The 23,966-nt window shown below is 48.1% G+C and overlaps 8 protein-coding genes across 10 annotated transcripts; 4 read left to right on the forward strand and 4 right to left on the reverse strand.

Moving 5' to 3' along the window:
- Nucleotides 1–1,358: 1,358 nt before the first annotated feature.
- On the reverse strand, nt 1,359–3,417 carry FOXG_06928 (uncharacterized protein; the record flags this gene model as incomplete). The annotated part of the gene is made up of 4 exons (XM_018385568.1): nt 1,359–1,365; nt 1,722–2,493; nt 2,847–3,000; nt 3,379–3,417. The coding sequence occupies 4 exons, from the start codon at nt 3,415–3,417 to the stop codon at nt 1,359–1,361; spliced, it is 972 nt and encodes a 323-aa protein (XP_018243000.1).
- A 280-nt stretch (nt 3,418–3,697) lies between these two features.
- Nucleotides 3,698–6,264, forward strand: FOXG_19465 (uncharacterized protein). 3 transcript variants are annotated; one of them, XM_018399680.1, is made up of 4 exons: nt 3,883–4,309; nt 4,373–4,453; nt 4,500–4,751; nt 4,820–5,504. In XM_018399680.1, exons 1-4 carry the CDS (start codon nt 3,964–3,966, stop codon nt 5,062–5,064), a joined length of 924 nt encoding a protein of 307 aa, XP_018243002.1. In that variant the 5' UTR covers nt 3,883–3,963; the 3' UTR covers nt 5,065–5,504. The 3 variants fall into 3 exon arrangements, with proteins under 3 accessions (XP_018243001.1, XP_018243003.1, XP_018243002.1); XM_018399679.1 differs by having other exon boundaries at nt 3,698–4,453; nt 4,820–6,264; XM_018399681.1 differs by having other exon boundaries at nt 3,698–4,453; nt 4,500–6,264.
- Nucleotides 3,698–6,264, reverse strand: FOXG_19466 (uncharacterized protein). The gene is made up of 2 exons (XM_018399682.1): nt 5,805–6,264; nt 3,698–5,750 (listed from the first exon to the last, which is right to left on the reverse strand). Exons 1-2 carry the CDS (start codon nt 5,888–5,890, stop codon nt 5,090–5,092), a joined length of 747 nt encoding a protein of 248 aa, XP_018243004.1. The 5' UTR covers nt 5,891–6,264; the 3' UTR covers nt 3,698–5,089.
- Nucleotides 6,265–7,254: 990 nt separating this feature from the next.
- Nucleotides 7,255–8,501, reverse strand: FOXG_19467 (uncharacterized protein). The gene is made up of 2 exons (XM_018399683.1): nt 7,915–8,501; nt 7,255–7,832 (listed from the first exon to the last, which is right to left on the reverse strand). The coding sequence occupies exon 1, from the start codon at nt 8,375–8,377 to the stop codon at nt 7,955–7,957; it is 423 nt and encodes a 140-aa protein (XP_018243005.1). The 5' UTR covers nt 8,378–8,501; the 3' UTR covers nt 7,255–7,832; nt 7,915–7,954.
- A 1,222-nt stretch (nt 8,502–9,723) lies between these two features.
- Nucleotides 9,724–11,140, forward strand: FOXG_06929 (uncharacterized protein; the record flags this gene model as incomplete). Its single annotated transcript, XM_018385569.1, has 3 exons — nt 9,724–9,974; nt 10,032–10,325; nt 10,378–11,140. The coding sequence occupies 3 exons, from the start codon at nt 9,724–9,726 to the stop codon at nt 11,138–11,140; spliced, it is 1,308 nt and encodes a 435-aa protein (XP_018243006.1).
- A 2,230-nt stretch (nt 11,141–13,370) lies between these two features.
- Nucleotides 13,371–15,100, forward strand: FOXG_06930 (uncharacterized protein; the record flags this gene model as incomplete). Its single annotated transcript, XM_018385570.1, has 2 exons — nt 13,371–13,470; nt 13,518–15,100. 2 exons carry the CDS (start codon nt 13,371–13,373, stop codon nt 15,098–15,100), a joined length of 1,683 nt encoding a protein of 560 aa, XP_018243007.1.
- Nucleotides 15,101–16,586: 1,486 nt separating this feature from the next.
- FOXG_06931 (uncharacterized protein) lies at nt 16,587–17,934 on the forward strand (the record flags this gene model as incomplete). The annotated part of the gene is made up of 5 exons (XM_018385571.1): nt 16,587–16,776; nt 16,827–16,876; nt 16,953–17,060; nt 17,113–17,501; nt 17,556–17,934. The coding sequence occupies 5 exons, from the start codon at nt 16,587–16,589 to the stop codon at nt 17,932–17,934; spliced, it is 1,116 nt and encodes a 371-aa protein (XP_018243008.1).
- Nucleotides 17,935–19,569: 1,635 nt separating this feature from the next.
- On the reverse strand, nt 19,570–20,849 carry FOXG_06932 (uncharacterized protein; the record flags this gene model as incomplete). The annotated part of the gene is made up of 2 exons (XM_018385572.1): nt 19,570–20,779; nt 20,830–20,849. 2 exons carry the CDS (start codon nt 20,847–20,849, stop codon nt 19,570–19,572), a joined length of 1,230 nt encoding a protein of 409 aa, XP_018243009.1.
- Nucleotides 20,850–23,966: the final 3,117 nt, after the last annotated feature.

Genomic DNA, 23,966 nt, shown 5'->3' on the forward strand with positions numbered 1-23,966 from the left:
CGAATGCCATTTCAGCTCCAAGCTTGGACCCGCGCGACAGGGGTCTTTGATCGTATCTCGCCACACCCAGGATGCTGAACAAGGTTGGCGCACGGGGCTGTTAGCGGCATAGTGTTGCCTCCAGGTCGTCATGTATACAGTGTCATCTCAAGAGTAACGGCCGATCATCCCCGCTGGTCCCTGACATCTTTCGCTAGCGGGCAATTGTCATTAGCACGCGTCCACCACGATAACAACCATGTAGACGAAACGCACTAGCCAATTTCGATTGAGCAACATCTCAGACGTTGGTGTAAACCCCACGCGAGATGGACATGAATCTGGCCATCATATCAATTCCACGTTTAGCACAATCTTGGATGCTTTTCCCCTTCCAAGATCCTCTGACAGAGCGGCTTCTTTTTTTAATAAAAAAAACTGTGGCTACCTCCTCCCGGAATCTATCTTACTCTCTTGATGTATTAGACATGGGAATCGTCTCATACTGACATAGCATCCTATCATGATCTTTATAAATTTGTTCGAAAAAGTAGGCCTTGTCGGGAGTCTAGACGAAGATACAAGTGATATTTATACCGAAGCAAGTGACTACGAGGTTGGGAGTAATTTCAATAATGAGGTGGGCAAGCCCGTTCTGACTTTTACATTGATCTTAATCATTCACAGTTGACGACACTCGGTGAACGTCAGAAAGAAATCGCCTTTCAAGTCTTATTGGATCTTTTCTGCCCGCAAGTATATCAGCAAGTATTATAAGAAACCATCTAACGTGATTGCAGACGGTACAAAAGAATCAATATTCTCCAGACTCGATACTCCGTCTTCTGGATCTACGCAATCGCTTTGTATGTTTTCTTCAAGTTGGAGATTTGTTTCGGCGCATATATAATCGCGCGAAATAGCTTCTCGCTCTCCCAAATAAGAACATGTATCTATACTAGTACGTTCATGTAGCTGAATCAAATCGTTGCCAGGTACTACATGCACTGAGTATTATCAAAAAGTCATCTGCTGAACACAGATACAAGAGACAAGAACGTTCAGCACCAATCGTCCATGAGCCTCTTCTGATGCCATCTCGTACACCATTACAACAAGACTTTTGACCGTAGTCGCTTCCAATAGGTTGACTCCTGGCCTGTACCAATGGCAATTCGCGCTTTGAACTTCTTATTGTTGCTCTTGTCCATCCGCAGCTCAATGTTCTTCAGTAATTTCATTTCTCAAATTTTTGACTTCACATTGCCCTAAATCTAATCACTAACCTCACCAATTGCACTTGGCCTTGAATTCCCATCATCTCTTCTCTATTTACCTTCTCTTTCTTTTATTCCTCTTTTTACGCTCAATTACCTTAATTAGTATCTGCATTCAAGTTAGTAACACCCATCATCAAGTCAGGATGCAATCTCACCTCTATCGTTGCTACATTTCTTTTGGTTTCTTCTGATCCTCCAATCGCATCAACGTCGCCATGCTGTATTCGTTTCTTAATTATATTAAGAGCGCTATCCAGCATACGCAAAGTGTTTTCATCCTTCATATATTCGTTGGTTATCTTAGGGTCGTCGCGCTGTGTCTCCAACACCTCCAACCAAATCGTGATATCACACGATCTCAGAATGTGGCCGGTTATGGAAACCGTGACTTCTAATCGAACAACAGCATGTACGGTCCCGGGCGGGAACCAGATGGTCTGCTTTGGTCTCAAAACCACGTACCGAACTTTGCCGTTATTATACCCACGGTCCTTTCTCCAAGCCTCTCTGTCTTCCTTCGAGAAATTAGCCATGAACAAAAATCCCAACTTCCCTTGCTGAACTGTGATCCAGGTGCCCCAACCGTTGCTGTCAATATGAAAGTCGGAATTCGCCCCCGCCTGGCCTATAAGCATGCCTTTCTCAAACATTTTATACTGCCACACCTCAACCGTTGATGCAGCGTCTCTTTGAGCGGATTTGTTTTTAAGGCTACCATCTTGAATGAAATGAAGCAATCGACAGTGATAGGATACTAGGAACTTCGGGTGAACGTTTGGGAACGGGCATCGACAATCTAGCAAATTCCATGGGTCCTTGGGCGTCCCGTCAGTTAGAAATTTCTCAGCGACCTCCCTTATCGTGCGCTTTTCGTAGGATTCTTTTAGTCTGGGACGGCTTGAGGGCTGCACATATACCATGAGATCTTCATCATGTCTCCACTGATCGAATGTTTCTTTGATAGGTAGTTCGTCTGATTTCCATTGAAGAGGCTGCTGATTTTCAGCGATGATTGGAACCTTGCTATCGATCACAGCCTTTTCGCAATCCTCATCGCTGGTGCAAAAACGGATTTCTATATCGCCTTGGCTTTCATCTGTGTTGGGGTGTGAAGCGACAACCAGATGAGAATAAAGATTCTTGGCAGTTTGTTCACCATGGGTGATTGCTTCTTCGCCAGCGCAGAATCTGCTCTTGAGATCTTCCAGAGCCTTCTTTTTCCATTCTTTATATTCTTGGGGGGTATTGTAGGGATAAGTTGCATTTAAAGGTTGGCTAGCAACTGGGAATTGCTCTCCTTGTTTTCCAGTCTTCGGGCGGCATCTCCACTGGTTCTTTTTTGAATGCGATTTTTTGCAATGGGGGCAAATTTCTGCATCCTGTGCCTTGCGGGCTCTACTGAAATGATGAGCTTGGCGCACATGCCTGCCTATGTCTGATTCCGATTTCGGTTCCTTATGGTTCCATTTACAGATCCCGGGTTGTCTCTCAACAGCTAAATGTGCGTCCTCTGGGCCAGTGACAGTAATTTGGGTCGGGCGCTCATTGGTGATATTTGTTAATAGCATAGGTGTAGCTGGGCTAGACCTAGGTTATCAGGGTGCTTAGTGAGGAAGTGCTTGAGGAAGTGCTTGAGGAGGTGCTTGAGGAAGTGCTTGAGGAGGTGCTTGAGGAAGTGCTTGAGGAAGTGCTTGAGGAAGTGCTTGAGGAAGTGCTTGAGGAGGAAGTGCTTGAGGAGGTGCTTGAGGGCAAGACAACAATGCTTTCTCAGAGTTCTAGCCACATGCGACCAACTTTGCTTTTCGACAACCGGTATTCAAAGGGCTGCCATGCCCCCTGCATAGCGGTGAGGCTACGATAACCAGACATGAAGATTCTATTCGCACTCCCCTCGAGCAAACCCGGCTCTGTTCAAACGAGGCTGTTGGGACATCCCAACCCGTCCCCCAACCAGCCAGCCATTGACTGCATTTCGTTCTCTCGTACCCTGCAACTACTTCGCTCTCTCGAACCTGCATTGCGTACCTTTCATTAGCAGGGATCTAGAGAGAGCGCCCAAAAGATGGTTCACGCTACCGTATATATCCTTTGCTTCTACCGAGGCTCTTAAATTACATACAATACGCTTCTGGTCTTGTCTTGATCTGTTTCTCCTCATTGTTAATATAAGTATACCACACATAGAAAACATCTAGAGTTCCTGAACAAAGATCTCATGAACTACGCGCCTTGAAGTTCGTTGTGGGGGGCGCTAGTCCCCGATTTGCATTAGGCTGATCGGAGGTACGTTCTAAGATTAAATAGGTCCGCCGAATTTCTCGTCCCGCTGAATTTCTTGCCCCGCTGAATTTCTTGCCCCGCTGAATTTCTTGACCCGCCGAATTTCTCGTCCCGCTGAATTTCTCGTCCCGCTGAATTTCTCGTCCCGCTGAATTTCTTGCCCCGCTGAATTTCTTGACCCGCCGAATTTCTCGTCCCGCTGAATTTCTCGTCCCGCTGAATTTCTCGTCCCGCTGAATTTCTTGCCCCGCTGAATTTCTTGACCCGCCGAATTTCTCATCCCGCTGAATTTCTCATCCTGCTGAATTTCTCGTCCCGCTGAATTTCTCGTCCCGCTGAATATCTTGCCCCGCTGAATTTCTCATCCCGCTGGATTTCTCGTCCGTCCCGCTGAATTTCTGGACCCGCCGAATCTCTTATTATCATGTCTCAACAAGAATCTGGTTGTTTGATGCTCCTGGATTATACCCGAGATCGAGTTCTGGATTTTAATTCAGACTTGGACTTGAAAAATATTTGCTCTCGGATGCGCTCGTTATCCATTGAAGCAGATGTTGTTCGAGGCTGGAAAAGTACGATCAAGGCAATTGAAAGCGGCATAGGTTGTGGCAGTCTCATCCAAAATTTACATTCATACCTGAAATTCCTTTTTGGCAATGAAAAAGGCAACAGGAAACGACAATATGTCATCGATAAGTTGAAGGAATTCGACTTCAACCTCACGGTGCTAGTTGGGCTATCGTGTCCAGAAGCAAAAGATATAGATATAAGTATCTACAATGCCATCGTCACTCTGTACCCGACGCTTACAAAGTATTATCATTTGACTGTAGTTTTCAGTCACAAGACTATACGAAACGGGATTTTACAAAAAATGATTACACGTGTTTCAGGGAATCCCGATTGGCAGAGCGGTAAGGAGATACCAGCACGCTGCTTGATCATTAACTAAAGAACCAGGCTTGAACCAGTTGCAGGGTCTTGCAGAAACAGAGCCACGAACAAACAGGAAGCATGGTAGAGATGACGGGGAACAAGTCAAACCTGAATTTGCCGAGCGTCCCTTGAGACAGAGACCAGAACCTAGCCATGGTCATGGCTGTTCCATCTCAGAGAACAACCAGCGGCTGACACAATCAGAGGATGTTGAAAAACATAATGACAAGCCAAATAACAAGAATGACAGAGAAATTGACAAGCAATCAACCAAAGGTAAGATGTATTGAGATCCCCCTCTGTATAAAATATGTCTTGGTTGAGGTGTGCTTACCAATGTATAGACCCGGAGCCGGAAGGAGACGTCTACGAGTTGCATAAATTGAGTCTCATAGACTTGGTGTTTAAATCTGATCTTGTCACCGCAATCATCCTGACCGTTCTGCGGCCTCCCAAAAATCCATCCTCGGAATCAGCCCCGGACTCATCCAAAGGTTCCTTCTTCACAATATGGGCAGAACGAACGTTAGGCACTGAGGTAGCCGAGCAACGTACTGTGAAGCCAATCTGGGTGTTACAGCAAACCTGACAATATGAAACAGGGATGCTTTCGACTAAGCGGTCAAGCAGTTGGGGCGCAATAAGTTTCGATCAACGAGCGTCCTACAAACGCCTTTCACCCCATCTGGAAGAGGTGCACCCACGTTGTATTTTTCATGGCGGCCACTTGGATTCATGGCATGCGTTTCCCCCGCCGTGTACCCCCGAGGAGAAAATATCCAACAAGTAGTATTTCCGGGTTCCAAACCGTTCAGATATTCAGCATCCACCATGATTGTCTGATCCTCGAAGGCAATTTCTGACATGAGTTGATCTTGGAACTCAGGGAGTAGGACTTGGAGAGCAACCTCGGAACAGAGCGAGTTTATGAGTATGTATTTGATGAAATCATCGAGGAATCTTTCGGGAATATTTTCTTTATAACAACCCTCATGGTACTCATATGGGATAAGCTCGCCATCATGAACTACAAAGATGTGTCCGTGAATGTTACCGGGGTCAACATCGTCAATGCTCCGTTGTTGAGTCCAACGGCATAAAGGTGCAGTAGAAGTCGTTCCGAGTAATATTCGATCTTCGTCCAACTTAAAATGCCCATGTCTCGAGTGAATTGCAAACTTCTTATAGACTTTGTGATTGACAAATATTTTCTGAAGGTTTGGGAGGTGAGCCTCGATCGATGTGCGACTAGTGTCCTCGGTGTTGCAATTATATCTATACTTATGGTTAAATCGCCTTCTTGAACGCTTGGGTATCACAGTGACGTGCATCTTACGACTCTTGCAAAAAGTATCTGCTGTAACAGGACAGTTTAATCCAGGGACTTGTCGAGTGATGCTGGCCATGGTCGACATTGCCTCATCAGATGCGCGCGACGAGCAAAAAGAAAAAGGTGGAGGGGGGTGGGAGGTGGAAGAGAGATAAATGCAGGTTCAGACTTTCCGGCAATGTCGAGCCGCGGGGATTCAAGTAAGAAAATTCCGATTTAAGATGTCGCAAGGTGAAAAAGCAGTGTAGCACTGGAGGAGAAAAATCCCGCTGTGGCGAGTTTGATGGCAGCATGAGAGGGGCGCTCGAGAGTACCATGGCTAAATAAGGAAGACGAAATTTTATCAACCGATGGGAGGAGGGGTAATTCACGGTAGCCGGGTCGGCACGTGTCATCAAACTTAGGGTATGACATCTCCCAAGCAGCACGGGATTGCTTGCATATCATGACAGAAACGGGTGATCGGCTTAAGCATCTGGTTGATGCAGCCATGCAGGAATTGCCTCATATCCTGGCTTATCACAGGCCATGCATCATGTCAGCCAATGATCATGTCACCTCCTGACTATGCTACACCACTACTTCGATCGTTCTTTTCCTTTGTTAGTGCACTAACAAAGGAAAGTGGGAATCTGATGACGTACTTATCTAAAGATCTATTACAACACTATCAGCGTCCACGAAAGAGCAATATCATCTAGGCCACATTAGGACAACTAAGCGAAGCAAATACCCTAGCCCTTTGTTGACGCACACTTTCGACAGCACATCGCTCCCAATGATCCCATTCCATCTAGACAAACCAGTAGGTAAAAAAGGCAAAAATACCTCACTGGCGCAGTAACTTCGTTAGGCAATGTGTCATTGGCGACTGGCGGTTCTCAAATATTCACATGTTAAGAATCAATGAGGTATGCACGGTCCGGCACGAGCCTTTGTGCATTAAAAGCGAACCTTGAAGTAAACATGCATTCACGTAAGTTAACCGGGACACCTGTTACTAACTTGCTTGCAGAAGGTAATTGTTATTATCGACCATGACGTCATGTCAGCCAAAGACTGCCACGCACGACGCCTCGACTACCCTACACGACACTGCCTGCTCCCAATACCATCGAGATATAAGCTCTCTCCTGTAAAAACTTTTTCCTGGCACCCGCTGTTAGCGCGCTGCTAGGGCAGAAAGCTTTTGCAGGCCAAAATGGCAGCAAAGGCAGCTGTGGGGCTAGCGGGGCCCTAACAGCTGCCTGAAGAAAGGGATTCAGAGAGTTGACCTTTCTTCGTGACGAGTGCCTGCAACGACATTGAGCTTCGCGAGCTCTTGACATCACCTTCGGGCGCTACTTCTTACGTGTTGTTTGCGGCTTCTCCTTACCCCGACATTCCGGCTTCGCGAGCCTTCGACAATCCGGGCTCAGCGCCCTCGATTGTCCCCCGTACGACCGAACTCTGCTGCCCGGAACGCAACCGGGCTTCGACAATTTGTCTCACTGGCTGAGACCACTTGACAAAACCGCCGGGTCGAATGGTACAGAGCTTGCCTGGAGACCGTGGAATGAGGCGACTACCTCGTCCCACAGAGCAGCGTTGTAGCCGCCTTGGGGGTTTCTCCTGCAAGGGTTTATCCCAAGGATGCACGGTTCTAGGGTTGCAGCTACTGGCGATCTTAGGGGATCATGGACTTCCTGTCTCAGGGTATGGAAAGCTTCTTGATCTATCTGTACAAGAGAATTCTAGGCTGGAGAGGAATAGTTCCCGCTGACGGGATGCCCTCTTGAAAGTATAGCGCCTTTGTGCTGATGATATGCTGGATGAACTAGATAGAAGCATTGCTGGGAGGGAAGCTCTGCTGAGATCAACTGTATTGATGTCCATGGGACGTGCTTCAAACGACAACTACTGTAGAGTTGGCTACGAGTAGAGAGGTGCCTTTTGGAGGTAATGAGTACAAAACGCTCGAGCATGTATACGGCTCCGATCCCAAGAGGCCTTGCAGATGATCCGAGCGAGAATCAGCACGGCAGCGACTGTAGATAGTTTAGCTTAGCACGTCCTGTGCTCCATTAGGAGACTTTTTGGGGCCTACGGCCCCCGGGACGAAAAATATACATAACATAAGAACATGACTATTTTTCCTCCACACCCGCTGTTAGCGCTTCGCTAGGGTCAAGAATTTTGGGCGCCAAAATGGTGGGAAGTGTAGTAGTGGTGTTAACAGGGCTCTAACAGTTCTAGGAGGAATATATGACATGTGTCCCCTATGGCAGCCCAGTGTTATCACATCCTCGGAACCGTGGGTGCTATTGTCGAGCATGAAGCACCACACGGGATGAGCCATCATCTCAATCAGCTGGGTATAGAAGCGTTTTCGTCGCATCGGCGTATCGTTCGTTAACGAATGCCTGCGTGAGGGGGTACTGATCGGTCGCGTCTTGATGCCGTTCGAGGACGATTCGGGAGACTGAGCGCGATGTAATGGAAGGCCAGCGAAAGAATGATTGTGGTTGCGTGCGCGCGAAAACAAAAGATGGGAGAGGAACGCTCGCTCGCTCGCTTGCTTGTCGATCTCCATTTGGCGAAAGCGGGGACGTGTTTTCCGGCTAAACCTTGTTTCGTAGTCGTCGCCCCCGAAGGGATCAATCAGCCAGGGCAATTCGGCATGCACTTTGGTACTGACAGCTTGAGATCAAACCTTGCAGCAGACCAGTGCACAGAAATAGACGGCATGTATAGGGTAAGGAAATCTGGGACTGTTCATCCTCGATTCGTCATAGCGCAAGTCCACCCCGGCAATTTTGGATGAAGTGGATTGGCCTCCTTTATTTTTAGCAAACTAAGTTTGCAAATGCGGGGAGATCTCGACGTACCAACCAGGTCAGCCCAGTTAGATAGTATTCATGGCCTTTACAACCTGCACCATCTCTATAGTCTTAGCGGATTGTAAAAGTCGGCGCGGCTGTGGGCATGCTTGTTGCGAAATAGATGTGACTCCGCAAATGGAGATGCCCGCGGCTGTGACGGATACCTCTAGTGTTTACCCAGCGAACAATCTCATCTGGGCCAGGATCTGGATGGAGTGGAGCAAAAGGGACTTCTTGCATGTTGAACGACACTACAGTAGTTCATCGATCAACCATGCTCTTTCCGCAGTGGACAATGGGACGCTGTGAAGTGCTGATGGGCGATGGGTAACGCACTCAACCCTGGCCGCCACAACGGTCGAATTCAATCAGAAACGTCGCCACGCTAGCCTAACTTGGATGTGTGTTTGGGCTCTACCTGAGCGGTAGAGCGACCCCTGGGTGTGAAGGCTCGTCTCGACAGGGAACACACGCCTCACTTATATGCTAACGGTTCCCAACCGCGTCAATACTTTAACTCAGCTGCCCACCGCCATACAGGTTTCAATACGGGAGGACCTCTACTACTATACCACATGGCTGATAGACACTAAGACGCCGACATCACAAGTGATCTACTCTCTGAAGATTTGACGTAGCAAGCTTATTGCTTCATCTCGATCTCACAAACACAGTTGACGTCTCTGGAATCAACTCAACTATCTAAACCGTGGAAGAAGACATAAAGATTCGCGGCCCCTGATACACAACGAGTTCAAGTAGTGCCAGGCTTCTCGAAACCGCTGCAGCCTACACATCTTCAACCGAAAAACCAGCAAAAGTCGCCGAGCTGGCCCATCTCAAGAGCGAATCTCCGCTCTGCCTCTTGCGGGCATAGTTACCGCCATCCATCGTGGGTGGTCAGGCTGTCGAGGTGGATTTTGCCGCTCTTCTGAAGGCATCTGGATCTTATGAGCCTTTTGTCTCGCCGCCTCACCAGACCCGGCGTGTTCCAGCTCTCACTTATCAGCAATTCTCCCTCAAGGCATCGCCAGGTCTACGGGTCGCTTCAACACAGATGTCGGGCAGACGTGGTATGCCTCCTCATGCTGCAGATCAGCCACCCGTGAAGAAGCGCGGCAAGTGGTCACGGGAGGAAAATGCGCTTATCATCAAGCTTCGACGATGTAATACCACATGGGATAATATCTCAAACCATCTGCCTGGCCGGAGTGCTACCGGCTGCCGCCAACATTACCAAGCGCACCTCGAAGGACGAAGTGAATGTGACGAAGAGCTCAAGAACAAACCCGCTAGACTCTACGAGAGGTAAGGAGGCAGTATGCTTGAGCCAAACTTCTAGGATACGCACTAACAAGACTGTAGGTCCAAATCAGAGATGCGGGCCGAAGTTGCTGAAGTGATGGCAGTCCCAAGGCCAACAGCGGAGGCTATGCAGTGGCAGCTCGGTGAAGCAGATATGGCCCGACGTACAGGCGCCATCCCTTCCTCTCTGGCTGCAGTTAATGTTGATAGGAACTACAATTTTCTAAGTTCACCCTTACCGAGGGAACTTAACTCGCAGCACTCTTCACTACAAAATGATGGCTTCCCGTGCGTCGTTGCGGTTCAACACCCAAGCTTTTGCGATAAATCGTTCCCCGACTTATCGGAGCACAAGTAGGTAGTGCTGATAACACCTCATCATAGTAAATTCACTAACATATCCAAGTGTGCACCTTAACCGTTGCCATTCACCTATGGACTGGTGCAAAGACTGTCTGCAAAAGGTCTGTTGCGACTTAAGAGAAGAGGCTGTAGCCAAGGCAATGGCCATTCACGAGAAAAGCTGCACGAAAAACCCCACGGAGAAGAACAAGCTCCGTTGGCAAAAACACTACATTATTGACGACGGGGTGTGGATGGATTTTAAGCGGAAAAAATGGAAAGACATTGATGTTCCTAAGAAATTTGATCAAGATGGTCACCGGGAACCTGTTCCTCAGAGGAGGTGGAGACAGATTAGCGAATTGATCTTTCCCAGCAGGCCTACAGACACGCTACCATCGGCTACCTGCCAAAAGTCAATTCTTTTACCGCACCCTTTGCCTGCGATCCCTGATCCCGCCGAAGTTCAGTATCCTCGTGGCAAAGAAAAACAGCGGAATGGCTTACGCCAAAAATCGCTGATCTGCCCCCCACGTCCTTCCGCTGTTTTTCCTGACCCCTCAGAGTATGCACCAGGGCCACGTTTAGCTCCAACCCAATACCAACTGCCACCTCGTACGCTTCCTGGGGTTGCTGAACTCACCAGTGGCGTCAGCCCCTATATCAAGTCTGCTGCAGTACCTAACATAGGCCCTATAACTGGGGCCAGCCAAGGTTCTACGTATTCAAGCTTCGCGAGTTACTCGTTTGCATGGGCCGGGTCTAAACGAAGAGCTCCCTCAGAGCAATGCCACCACAAAGCAAACCAGCGGCGCCGAATCACATAGCTTACACCTCCCTAGGTAATTATATCTGATACGGACTTCGGAATCCTCTTGGATGGTTTTGGGTCCTGATCTTGCTGTTAATCTTGGTGACAAGAAAATCTTGTTACTTCTGTTGTTCTTCTCTGTTTCTTTCTTTTTATCTTGCCCTAATCTATCATGAAGGCCATACTCAGCGGCCGTAATTACTATCTCCTACGAGTCTCATTTGGAGAGTTAAAGAATATCGAAATACATAACGTTAAAAACCTATGTTCACTAGACAAAGTGGTCAAGTTATCGGGTGCTGGAATGGCCGAAACACAATCGACTGATGAGCTCCGTTGTAGCAGACAATCGTGTACACGCATTAGACTTTGCGATGCCTATCTAAAAATTCGGGTGGAGTGACTATTCAGGTATGTGCAAGCTATGTATAATGTATTGTTAATTGATTGCTTGATGTCTGTATCAAATCTCGAGAAAGTGTTTGCTTCCATCCAGCCAACTCGATGTAGGAACCAATATGGCTTGAACAGTGGCTTGGCTGACCCCCGCACAAGAGTTGGTGTGGCGAATATGGGTCTTGCGCCTTCATTTGAAACGCCTGCGGACCGTGGTGCACAGAAGATCTTTACAAAGTGGAGGGCAATCTTGTGGTATCTCATTGCGGGTGCCTGATCAACCACCGCTCCTACCCGCCAGGGAACGGAAATAAGGCTGATGCGCTGGATGCTAGCGTCCCGGGGAAAGCATGGTTCTAGCCCCCAACATGAGCAGATCCCTCGTAACCGACCATGCGCCGGGTATGACAGTACCCCCACTATCTTATCCAGCTCTGCTTGCCGTGACAGGGATTCATGGCGTGTGTCGCCCCCATCGAGAAACCGAGATGCTGACCGAGACTAGCGTGTGGGACTGTTAAGCATTGTTGGCCGTTTCGAGTTACATACACAGTGCCTTTCATGAGGTAATTTAAACAGCAATTACTAGTACTTCCTCATATGGGCCCTTGACAGATCTCACTAGCCAAAATCGTGATTGCGATCCGTAACGATGAACAAACCGGATTTTATCCATGAGAGACACATGGACAAGACTCACCAACTTTGCTGTTGGCCATTTCATCAACTTAGCAGGCTCGTAGACGCTACTGCGTCGAGTAGAAGGCATGGATCGAGCCACCACAGGAGTTTCACAGCTCACCATCATCTCGGGATCAATTTTTCTGTTGGAGCCAGCATGACTCCCGCTGTCGTTTGAAAGGAACCACGTAGTCATTTTCTTCGACGTTTTCAAGTTGTTAGTTGAAGCTGCATCTCGTTGGGCCGACTCATTCATGTCTCTATGCTGCAATTGACTTCAGAACTGACAGTTGGTGTTCCAAACTTGGCCACTGTGCTGAGAAGGATGCTCCAGATGTCCAGTACACTCAAACGATCATTGGATGATTGATATGAATTGACGTGAATTGATCCCTGACCAACTGAAAAAACGTGTATTGTAGAAGGTCTTGTGTTGAGCGCACACGCCCCTCCAATAGGAACCCCCAAAAATAAGACACGGGACGTGGGGATGGGCCTGCTGATATGGCCCCTCTATGACTGTTGATGCTACTCGCGAAGCGGCAACGGCGCCTGGAAAGGGGATAGAATGGCGAACCGATAGACATAGGAATTGCTAAAGCACCCTAAATACCGTATTTGACGCAGAGTACCTGTGTCAAGTCTCCATACCTGACAGCGTCGCGGCTTGTTGGTTTCGTTGCCCCGTGATAGTCTAGCCAATCAATCTTGCTGTCGCCCGCATGAAGGAACAGCTCATGCAGGGTGGTGCGCAAAGATATCAAAGCTCGTTCCCGCGCTCGCTAAAGCTATTGAGATGGTGTCATGTTGACGGGGAAGCCTATCCGGTAGGTCAATATGGAGCTAGAAACTAGCCCTCTTCTGGCTTCTCCCACCAAGAGACATGATTGAGCAATTGAGGATGCATTGACTTGCAAGGGGCAACATCTAACATCTTTTTTTTTTGCTTCTGGTGGTTTACACCCACGTGTCTCGGTATGGCATGTTTGGCTTATATAGTGGGAGTACCCAGCATACCAGCATGTTTAGCTGTTGTGTCAGTCATCATTGCTACATTATTTTGTTCCTAATTTTTGAACCTGTCTTGTTCCCGACGCTCCTTTTGTAGACGACTGCACATTCTACGACTACACTATTATCAACAAAACACTATTTAATTCTCATTTACAATGCCCTTCGGTCTAGATACTCACTTCTTGACCGTGGATGCGAATGCCATCTACAAGGTCAACACTGGCGATCTCACTAACCTGTATAGCATGTTGACTGGTAAGTTGATCTTATATACGTTAACTTCTCATGTGCTAATATGCCAGTCTTCTCTCGATGTGGAGACTCTATTGAACATGGACGAAGACTAGAGAATTTCAGCTGGCGAAGTTGGCCAATCCTGAAAAAAGAGACCTTTGTTGTCTACAACGAGGAAACGACGGCTCCTACCCCTGAGACTCTTCCGCAGAACATTTCTTCCGGGTCGAGTATATCTGATCTGCCTCAACTATCTGACAGTGTTGCGTCTCTCGTAGACGAAGAGGCCCTCGATTTTACTTCAGTATCAGCACCACTTGAGGTCGCCCGCCCTCGTGTACGACGTACAGACTCTTACGCAAGTACCGGAAGCAAGCGTGGATGCCACATCAGCTCTGGTAACTTTAGGGAGATGATTGTTTCTATCGTCGAGGACAACGGTCTTCTGTCGGCTCCTCCTCCTGTTGCTCCTATTACCAAGGAGTCCTTGACAGTTCTTCCTGCTTGCGAGCGATCTGGTTCCGACTCTCAATCACCTGTGAAGTCTACTGCAGCTTCAGAGGGCTCACCAAAGCCTTCCCCTCAAAGCCCTCCCCTCACTACTTTTGTGCGCGGCTTCCATCCTCGTCGAGTTTCTATCTCTAGAACTACTGGCGCTGCTCAATCATCAGACGCGATTCCCGAGCCCAAGTCGTCGCTTGCTGCCAAGGTGGCGCAATCGAAGAAGCCCACCCGCTTTGCGCTTGGTGGCTCATGTTCGTCTAGTGAGCAGGACCAAAGCTTCGGCAACAGCAAGTCCTCCATCCCCATCATCAAGAAGCCCGTGTGTCAGATCGGCGACTCGTCTGAAGAGGACGGCTCCATGAAGAGTGCCATGGCTTCATCTCGACCTAACCCGCTCCTCTCTGCACGCAAGAAGCAGGCTTCGTTCAGTAACAACGTCATGACACGAACAATCGATGATGAAGCTGCTGTAGACTCGGATACTGACGACTACATCGACGAGAGTGCCATTGATGACGATGACGACTCTTCAGACTGGGAGGACGCAATGGGGGAGAGCGGCAAATCCAGCATGGACCACAAGTTCTTCCAGCGAGTGGACTCTAAGCCCAACTTGACCTCGCGACGATCGCTTATTACTCTCATGTTTGCTGAGAATGATCGCGCCCGCAATCTTGGTAACCACGCTTCCCACTCGACATCGGCCATTCTCCGATCTCGTACGGCCCATGGCCTGTCGCTCGGTGCTTCACGTCATGATTCTGACGCGGCTCCCCTGATGATGAAGGGTAAGCGTCTTCCAGGTCTCAAGCCTATTCATGTACCAAGGCCTAACGCTCAGACCATCATGACCGGCCCCCAACACATCCAGCCTCAAGCTGCGCTGTCACCTCGCACCACTCGTCGCAACATGTTGGGGACTGAGTTAACCGAGTCTCTTCGACGTCACCTCCTCTGGGAACGACAGGTGAAGTCGTCGACAGCCAATGCCGTCCTCAAGCGACGACATACATCACACGGCGTGGCCGACCTGAAGCAGTATCCAGAGAAGTCTTGCATGAAGAAGAGCGAGGATGTAAACGCGAGCAGCTGGAACCGATACTTTTCCAAGGAGGCTACCGATGGATACCACTCCAAGGGCTGGTGAATTGTTCTCATTCTACCTACAACGCGACATGTGATATAGGAATGTATGACAGTATTCATGGTTACCATCAAGTCGAGACTGGAGCTCGAGATATCACAGGCAATGATTGTTGACACGAAATCCGCTCATGTTCTGATTGCGCCGGCAAATTACTGGTATTATTCTATAGCAAGATTTCGCAGCTTCGAAGCCTAATGCACAAAGGACTGAAGTGCACCAAATGGTGAGCATGCTGCGGCAGTACAGGTAGTCCACTATAGAAAATAGAGGACGGCTCACATCAGGGACGGGAGAAGGACAAGGCAAATCATGGGAATCGCGGTAATTGACGACATTGGAGAGAACCCTCACCATGAAGCCAAATTCTCTGCCAGTGTCATTCGTTACCGGGAAGTACATCGGTAGGAGACACGAATGCATCTTAAGAAAAGTTCGGAACTCGTCCTCCTTGATTACCATCATTAGTGCACATTATTCTCACTCAACTCTCCCGGCCATCAGATGCCACTATCGGCCGCCAACCGTTTCTTAGGTTGTACACACTGCTCAAGACTTGTAGCTGAGCTTCCAGATCGGACGGGGTCGCGGGGATGATATCACCAAAACGGGGACACCTAGGTGAACGCTGGTGTCGGCGAGCAAAAGACACAGCCATATAGTTGAAGGTTTAATGTTGGCATCAGGTACATAAAATAGAACTCGCTGCTGCTATTCCTCAGCCTGTCCTGTCTCGTTGCTCCGCTGCTGGAACTCTTGCTTTGATATATAGCGTAATTATGGACGGAAAAGAAAAGAGTGACGGAAACTCGTATTCTGGTTGTCGAGTGGATGATTATAGACGGTGATTGGAGTGCCAGAGAAACATAGTGCTCAAGGGACAAATCTCCATTTAGGAGTTCGTAACACAAAATTATCCAACCAATATTCACAACACGCCACAAGCGACAGCTTGAAAGATGCTGCCGATCGTCGGTGCCAGTATCGGAGAAGCCCGGCTTTTGGCGGTTCGGACCCATACCTTCACTCTCTGGCCTAAGCCATCCGCAAAGGGAGCAAAAAAACGAAGGGGAGAGCTCCTTTGATGGGTTGGTCATACCTTTGATAACAGCCCCTCACCTTGCTCGTTCCTACAGTGGACTCGAGGCACAAGTGCGATCGACGAGAGCGCAACTCAAGCATTACTACCCTTGAATCTCTCAGCGCCCCTGGCTGCCCCATCTGATCCTCCTTTCCCCGGCAGACCTGGCCATCCTTGCCGGGATCGGTACCCTCTTTCATGTCTTACTGGTTCTGCTTTACTTTTTTCTAGACCCTTGTCAGTGTGGATGTGACGAATAATACACTTTCACAACGTTTGCGGTAAAGGTTTAATATAAGGACCATCCCAGCTGAAGGCCGACAGCGATGCTATAAAGATACCGTTCTTTCTCTCCGTGGCAATATATGACCGAGGATATAATGCCCGTTTCAATGCAAATCTGTTATCATGCCTATAACACAGAAAGAACTCAAACAGCTGCTAGCAGCTCCTGCTCTTGAGGCACCGAATGGAGTTACGCCGGAGTTTGAAAACCCCCCGAACGGTAATATCCTTGCGTATAGGATCACAACTTTCTGCATGGTGCTTACAACCCTCTGTGTCATTATTCGACTGTATGGCAGATGGTTGCTGGAGCGTAAGCTTGGTGGTATCCAGGAAGGCAAGTGACTAACCTTGGGTGCCTAGCACGAGAGCTAACAACAATACCGTCTCCAGCCTTTATGATCTGTGCCTATGTGCGTTCCCCTCGACCCTCTTCGCTCGATTTACTACCGCGCGATCATAATCAATGAACTAACGAACGGACGTTAGGGAGCTTTTTGTGGTGCTATCTTTGCTGCATACGCATTCATAAACAGTCCTGGCTCCTACGTGCATACATGGAATCTACGAAGGAGTGATCTCGTCGAGCCCTTTCGAGTAAGTCGCATACCTCTCCAACGTTCTTCGAATAGCGGCCCACACGCTTCAGCTTATCCTCGTCTACAGATGCTGCTATTCCGCCGCTCTTCCATGCATCAAGTCCGCCATTCTGGTCGACTGGTGTCAAGTCTTTGCAACTCAAAGAGATAGAAAAAATGTCTTCTGGGTGGTAAGCATAGCTCTCATTGTCCTCCAGTGTGCCTGGGGAGTTATCTATATCGTACTTCTCAACCTACAATGCAACCCTCACCATGGCATATGGGAATTTTGGGTGTGTGAAGAGCGTTACAAACTTTCCGATATCATGCTGGCATCACCGATCATCCAACTAGTCACCGATGTCATCATAGCAATGCTCCCTCAGACAAAAATTTGGGGTTTGCAGATGAGCTGGCAGCGAAGAACTATTGTAGCTATCTTTTTCGGTGTCAGTGCCATGTAAGCCCCCTTCAACCTCGCGAGTCACGATCATAGATGCTGACTCCCATCCAGTGCCTGTATCGCCGCAAGCTTTGTTTTGTACTACACTGTCACCTTTACCAAGGAAGAAGACACCATGTGGAATATTGGACCTTTGCGATCCTGGTCCGATTTGGAGATGACATGCGGTTTTTTCATTCTCTCAGCGACCCGCATCCGTAAAATGGTTGCCAAAAGCAGGCTTTTTGTAACAGTTAAAAACTTTCTCGACATGACTATCAAATCTCGAGACCCTCCGAATGAGAACTTCGGTCCTCAATTCGTTTTTAACCCACACGACAAACTTAATCAGACCTCAGACAACTCCTCCCAGCTCCATAAACATGGTGTTTCAATGGACAACCTAACTTCGGGCTCACAGGAGCAACTGCGGCCAGGAGAGCAGGTATGAGTGGCTATGCCGTGTTTCTTGTGGCACAAAAAACTACCCGAAGTAATGGTCCAGCATTGGCTCGAGATATGGTATCTTATGATTACCTCGATGAGGCTCTTAGCATATGAAGAGCCAAGTATTGGCTTCTTTTCCTTCCGTTTGTTCTCCTTTCTTGTCTTGTATCACTTTTATTACTTTTCATTTGTTATATTTACACAGAAAGTGCTTCCTCCTGTTGTACTCTCCTAGCCAAAAGTCTCCTTCCATGTTTATACTGTCACGCCACTCCTACATAGCCCCTCATTAATTAATTATTAATGCAATATAGTGGTATATTGCAGCAATATTCTTCAATACCACCCTTTTTTGTTGTGAATGCGATTTCCCTGTCTGAAGAGAGTTCACCGCATATTGATGCGCTAAAGAGACGGCAATCGGATATCTCTGTGGTGATTTGTAAGGGTGTGGAAAGGCGGGATATCGTGTCGATGTCGCGAAGTGGTTGAGGGATGCATCAGAGTGAATCGAATTAGAGTCGCATGAGTGGTGGTACCTTGCACCTGCCGTAAAGCTAATACATCCCTTCCGCCAAGCCTTGCAGGGGTGGTACCCCGCTAAGCCAGCCCGCCTCGAGAAGCCGGGGGCTAGAACATAATTAGACTACTAGCCTGCCGTAATCGTAGCGCAGGTGCTTTATACAGTGTTGCACTTGAGTGGCGGTTCCCGAGCTAGGAATGCCAAGACGCACTAACGGCGCAAGGATCACACGCAGCACAGCTCATCTTCTTTTCGTGGCGTTCCCCGAACTAGGAACGCCAAGACGCGCCACCAGCACAACACATGATGAATCTATTTCAATGGATGGTATCAAATCAAGTTGTATGAATTACTACGCCAAGAACGTCAGCCATTGACCAGGATGCACCGGCCTTTGCAGGCACACTCTGAAGCTTTAGGAAAACCGACAACCCTCTGGAAGCTTCGACGTCGACAGCTCCTTAGTAACCTTCAGCCGGCTAACTAGGGTGCGGTAAGAACGTTTGGAAGTTGCTCTGTCCCGAGAGTTACCCTGAAAGCGATTCACGCGCCTTTGAAACGTACCTTGATAAGAAAAAACGCCTTCTGTTTTATGCGCACCATATCACAGTTACCTCACCAGCTATGATACAGCGATATGTGGCCTTGGGCGGGTCGAGTCCTGCTGATGAATGCAAATAAGGTCAACTTAGCCATACGTTTCTGGCCCTCTACTTATTCTTAAAGTGGTTATTACATATGTATCGTGTTGATACAATCTAAATATATGCTAAAGTGATACTCAACCGTTGGCTTCATTTGCGTACGGAAACGTCTAAACTAGTCACTGTATCGATATTTTTGGGTCAGACCAGCTCGAAGGTATTGGAGTGAACCGCCGGCTAGTAATAACATACTTAGATCAGTGTCTCTGAGCCGTCCGCCTGAAGAACGCAGAATCCAAGTTTTCACTTGAGGGTCAGGAATTGCTAAACAGCTTTTCAAGACCTATTACGAGAATAGTGAGCATGCTAATATCCCTCAATACGTTAGCTTTAGAAAGTATATTCAAGACTACAGCAAAGCTACCATTAACCGCACAAGAGACATGCTATGGATCTATGTACATTCTGAAACTCATTGCTTCAGATATTGTTCCCATACATCAAGCCCAGGAATCCAATGAGTAGCCTCAGAGTGTTTTGAAACTTGTTCAAGGACATTAATGTTATCCGCACTTCTAGCGGCAAGCTCTGGTTGGCGTAATTGCTCAAGTACTTTCTGTTGAGACAGATGGAGGACCTTAGCGGCATGGCCACTCGTGGGTGGAATCTTGTTGACCGTTTCTATCGCTTTCACCCATCCTTCCAGTGCCCGATCCCACTGACGCTGCAAATGTGCTAACTTCGCCGTCGAGATATGAAATCGGAGTGCAGTTTCTTTCGAGAGGCCGACAAGTTTATCGCTTGATTCATCGCCCGCAGGTTCGCCCGTAACGTTTCGTGTTCGCCCAGCCGCAGCATTGCACTCTTTTCGCGCGTCCAAGAGGCAGTTCTCAGCTTCGTACCACTCGTTTTGAAACATGAAACATTCGGCAAGAATGACGAGGGAGATGGCATGGAAATCCAAGGAATATTGACGATTTCTCAGCACTAATTCTGCTTGCTTCTTCGCCTCTTCATATTTTTTCAAGCAGAACATCGTATCGGCCATCTGGAGGGCAACGGCCCCTGACATCTCGCCCCAAGAGAGCTGAGGATGCCTTGACATCGTTTCATACACCGTCTCGAGGCATTTTTGAGACTCTTCAAGTTGGCCTTGGAAGCGAAGTATTTTTCCCCTGAATAGATTCAGCTCGCAGCAAACTACGACTTCCATAAGCGAAAGAGGTTGCAATGGTTGCCACTGATTGAGCATCTCTATCGCCCGGGAGAGTTGCTCTTCTTGGAAGTAGTGTAATGCATCTTGGTGCCTGTCACGGCCCATCAATGCATTCTCTCTTCTATTCGAGGGATTAAGTAGTTGAGAATGCGTAATCCGTTGTGCTGATGGTCTCAACTCGTGAGCATCGGTCTGGGGGAGTTTGCGGTCCAGCAAAGACTGCCTGTGTCTTAGGGAAATGCGCAGATATGGGTCTGTATTTGGTATAGAGGCAATTAGACCTTCCGCTTCCTGTATCGAAAACTCCTTCCAGGTCCGCCCAGGGTAGAAGGACGACTCGAGAAGGCCATTTGCGACCGCAGGCCTCAAATCTGAGGGAATTCGACCGTAGCCATCTTCGATTTTGATAGAGCTGAGGGTATGCTGAATGTGTTTCTTCAGCATAACCTTGTTCAGCCGCGGGTTCCTGTGCAAAATATTAGGATAAACATGAGTCCCTTCAGAATTAGCACTCACCCATCATTAACATTCTTCATGGGTATAGCACTAAATACTAGTCGAAGGGCCTCTAGCCTCCAGCGACGGCAAAGTTCAGGTTCCAAGGAGTTCACTCTTTCCACTCTGTGGTAGGGAGTAACAATCCAAGAGTCTTCGACACTATGAGGACTAACCAAACCTTGTTGCGTAAGTTCCTGAAGTGCAGAACACAATGACAGCTCGTTCCTCAACAGCATCTTGAGTTCAATGTTGATGCTCGACTCTAGAAACATACGTGATCCGTCACTAGCCCAACAATATGTCCCTCCAGCCCCAGAATGGAGCAAGGCAGTTGGGATTTCCGCGTCTGCGAGGAAACAGAGCAAAGTATACAGTGAATCAAGGTCCCTTTGCCGTATTCGAGACGGTGCTGTGCCAAAATTTGTAAAGTTTTCAGAAGGGGGGGTTAGTAAGGTGTTTGCGTGCTGTGATGAAACAGGAGCACCTTCAACTGCCTTCTCGTATTCCCCCATGATTGGAGGGCTATTGCCATTGTTGGGCAGTGCGCGAACAGAGATCTGTGCTGCATAATGAGTTAACCATAGTCATCCAGGCTTCAAGGCTCGAACTCACTAGGGTAATCCAAGATATTGCAAAGACTTGTCCTTGCATATTCCGAGGCGCCTGTTGCCGCTAACACCACATTTGAATCCCATAATTCTTTCAATACTCCCGGAACTTTTGCTTGCACGGAACCTTCCAATCTGACGCGGGATGAGAAGCAATTTTTAGCTACAGGTCGAGTATACTGACTTGGATCGGGATGAGGAGAGGGCATAGAGAAGCCCAAGCGAAACACGTTTGACTTCGGGAAAGAGCGATTCAGCATGATTGAAGATCGTCAACCACCTCTCTCCAATATATATTCCCTTCCGTAGCGAGTCTGTAACGTGTCGGGGATATCCGTACAACTTAGCCACGTCCGATACAAGCGTTCCTGACTCTTTGCCTGCGGAAACCTTGATGATGGCTAATGCGACCTGATGGAGCAGCTTTTTTCTATACCAATATTCCAGGCGTTGTTCGAATTCTTTAGTTTTTCGCTCAACACGATACAGTTGGCATTTGCGTTCTTCAGGACATAAGGTTTTAAAGAACTCTGATAGCTGCTTAATACCGACCTCCTCTGTGATGGAAGGAATAACCGCCTGGCCGAGCTCGTCTTCAACTGGTGTGTGGAAAGGACTTGTCGCGTTGTGTTGGTTTGATGAAGAGTAACAAGTCTGGACGAAGAGATGCGGCGCCTTCCGATACGTTTGCTGTAGGAGATGGAGCTACTCAATATTAGCGATACAGAACCGGACGATTTTCTGCCCAATACTGTGCTCACATCTGAGTAAGTGAGAATATCAAAGCGTTCCTGTAGAAGCTTTTCGTGGAGAAGCATGCTGAAGTTAGGGCGAAAGTATGCGTGATTTAATCGCCCTCCAAGTTGGGCCGGCACGTTTTTCCGTACTCCAGCTCCATCATTTTCTCCCCTGGTTTTACTACGTAATCTGGCCAAGCGCGCAGAGCCGGAAGCGGCACGGGATTTATCCGTACAAAGTACCGCGAAACCTCCTGACTTACGTCATATTATTATTCAATCTTACTTACTTACCCCCCTTCGATAGTGTCTGTCTCCTGCCTGATTGTTATTGTAGATGGAGTTAACCGTGAGTGTGTTGTTACTCTATTCCAGAATGCTCCCTGTTGAACTTGAATCGCACGTGGATCACGACACATGATGCTTCATCGCGGGATGAGAGTTGAGGTAAAGAGCGCCATAGGCAGGGTCTCGTAACCGAGGGAGGTTAGCCGTGCGTAGATTGTAGTCTACATCACCAACGCACTAAGACGTAATTGCACTAGATTGCAGCCATGGTCTTGCCACAGGGCCAACCTCCAGCAGCCCCGTTTTCTTTTCTTTTGCTCGCTGCAAGTCCAGCCAAATCTGCCGCCCTACCTGCTTATGGGAGTGTAGAGAACATGTTAGATACGCACAAATTCGATGGGGTGAAACGCCTCACGGACAGACTGATCAAAGAATCAAGTCGACAATTAAGTCAACAATCAATAACATCACAACATTCAGCTCCACTTGGATACACTCACCCCATCGTATTCGTGAGCATCTAAGAATTCCCAGCCGCCAATCTAACAGAACATTGCCCCGGTGAACAGTAAGAATGCACCAACATATGGCCCGTGCTTCATGCCCACCATTGATGGATCGGCTTCTCCCTGACAAACCGCCAAGCAATCTACATATTACCAACCTCCATGATGAATGTCCACGACAGGGTGTGGATCCAGCCATTGGGTTTGATTTGACGATGTCCGGTGTCGAGACGGCATTCATTCTCATCAGAACTGGCTGTGCTTCTTCAACCTACATACAGACGTGCATGCGTTTGTTTATCTGGTTGGTTGACATGTATGATAAGCTTGATGTTAACCTCCCTCAGGTCGCATTGGGTACGGTTCATAACAGCCGAACTTCAACCGCTAACATCAACCAATCCTTATTACATGGCCGCTAACATGGGTCGCGTTAGCATCAATCAATCACCCTTTACCTGGGAGGGAATACGGGGTAACAAATTCACAGTAGCCTGCAATAATGATGGGATGCTAAGCAAAATTCACTGCAAGTCACTTTCTATCAAATGCCTCATGGCGATTGGCTTGCTCACTTATCGGGAGATACGTTTCTATCTAAGTCAAGTCGATAACCCAGAGTATTTTATCCCGTCAACGGGTCTAACATGTAGCTGGATGTATGTACATGGGGTTAACATGACAAAGCTGACTTGAACACCCTGGATACCACCCACAGTCTTGCCAAGTGCCTCAGTCACTGAACGCAATCAAATCTCAAATCTTGAAGCATGTCAATTTGTTATTCTGCTGTATTAATATTCGTGATGTTGTTGAAGTCCCCTGATGCTAAAAATCGAGGTATGATCCGATGATTGCTGTATTAGGAAGTCTTATCGATAGCCTACTTACCCACGCATAAGGCAACGAGGCTGCGAACCCAGGCTGTAAAAGCTCACATGCGCTGCCCCTGAACAGCAGAACCAATTGCTTCAGCAACTTTCGGCGCTACGTTTCCTTCTCCTCCATCTTCGACA

The sequence above is a fragment of the Fusarium oxysporum genome, chromosome 3 (assembly GCF_000149955.1).
Source record: "Fusarium oxysporum f. sp. lycopersici 4287 chromosome 3, whole genome shotgun sequence".
NCBI lineage: Eukaryota > Fungi > Ascomycota > Sordariomycetes > Hypocreales > Nectriaceae > Fusarium > Fusarium oxysporum.

Coding starts and splice junctions, on each gene's coding strand:
- FOXG_19465 (XM_018399679.1), top strand. CDS start 3,964: ATGTCTCAACAAGAATCTGGTTGTTTGATGCTCCTGGATTATACCCGA. Junction 4,454..4,499: donor GAATCCCGATTGGCAGAGCG/GTAAGGAGATAC, acceptor CTAAAGAACCAG/GCTTGAACCAGTTGCAGGGT. Junction 4,752..4,819: donor TGACAAGCAATCAACCAAAG/GTAAGATGTATT, acceptor ACCAATGTATAG/ACCCGGAGCCGGAAGGAGAC.
- FOXG_19466 (XM_018399682.1), bottom strand. CDS start 5,890: ATGTCGACCATGGCCAGCATCACTCGACAAGTCCCTGGATTAAACTGT. Junction 5,751..5,804: donor TTTTGCAAGAGTCGTAAGAT/GCACGTCACTGT, acceptor CCATAAGTATAG/ATATAATTGCAACACCGAGG.
- FOXG_19467 (XM_018399683.1), bottom strand. CDS start 8,377: ATGGAGATCGACAAGCAAGCGAGCGAGCGAGCGTTCCTCTCCCATCTT.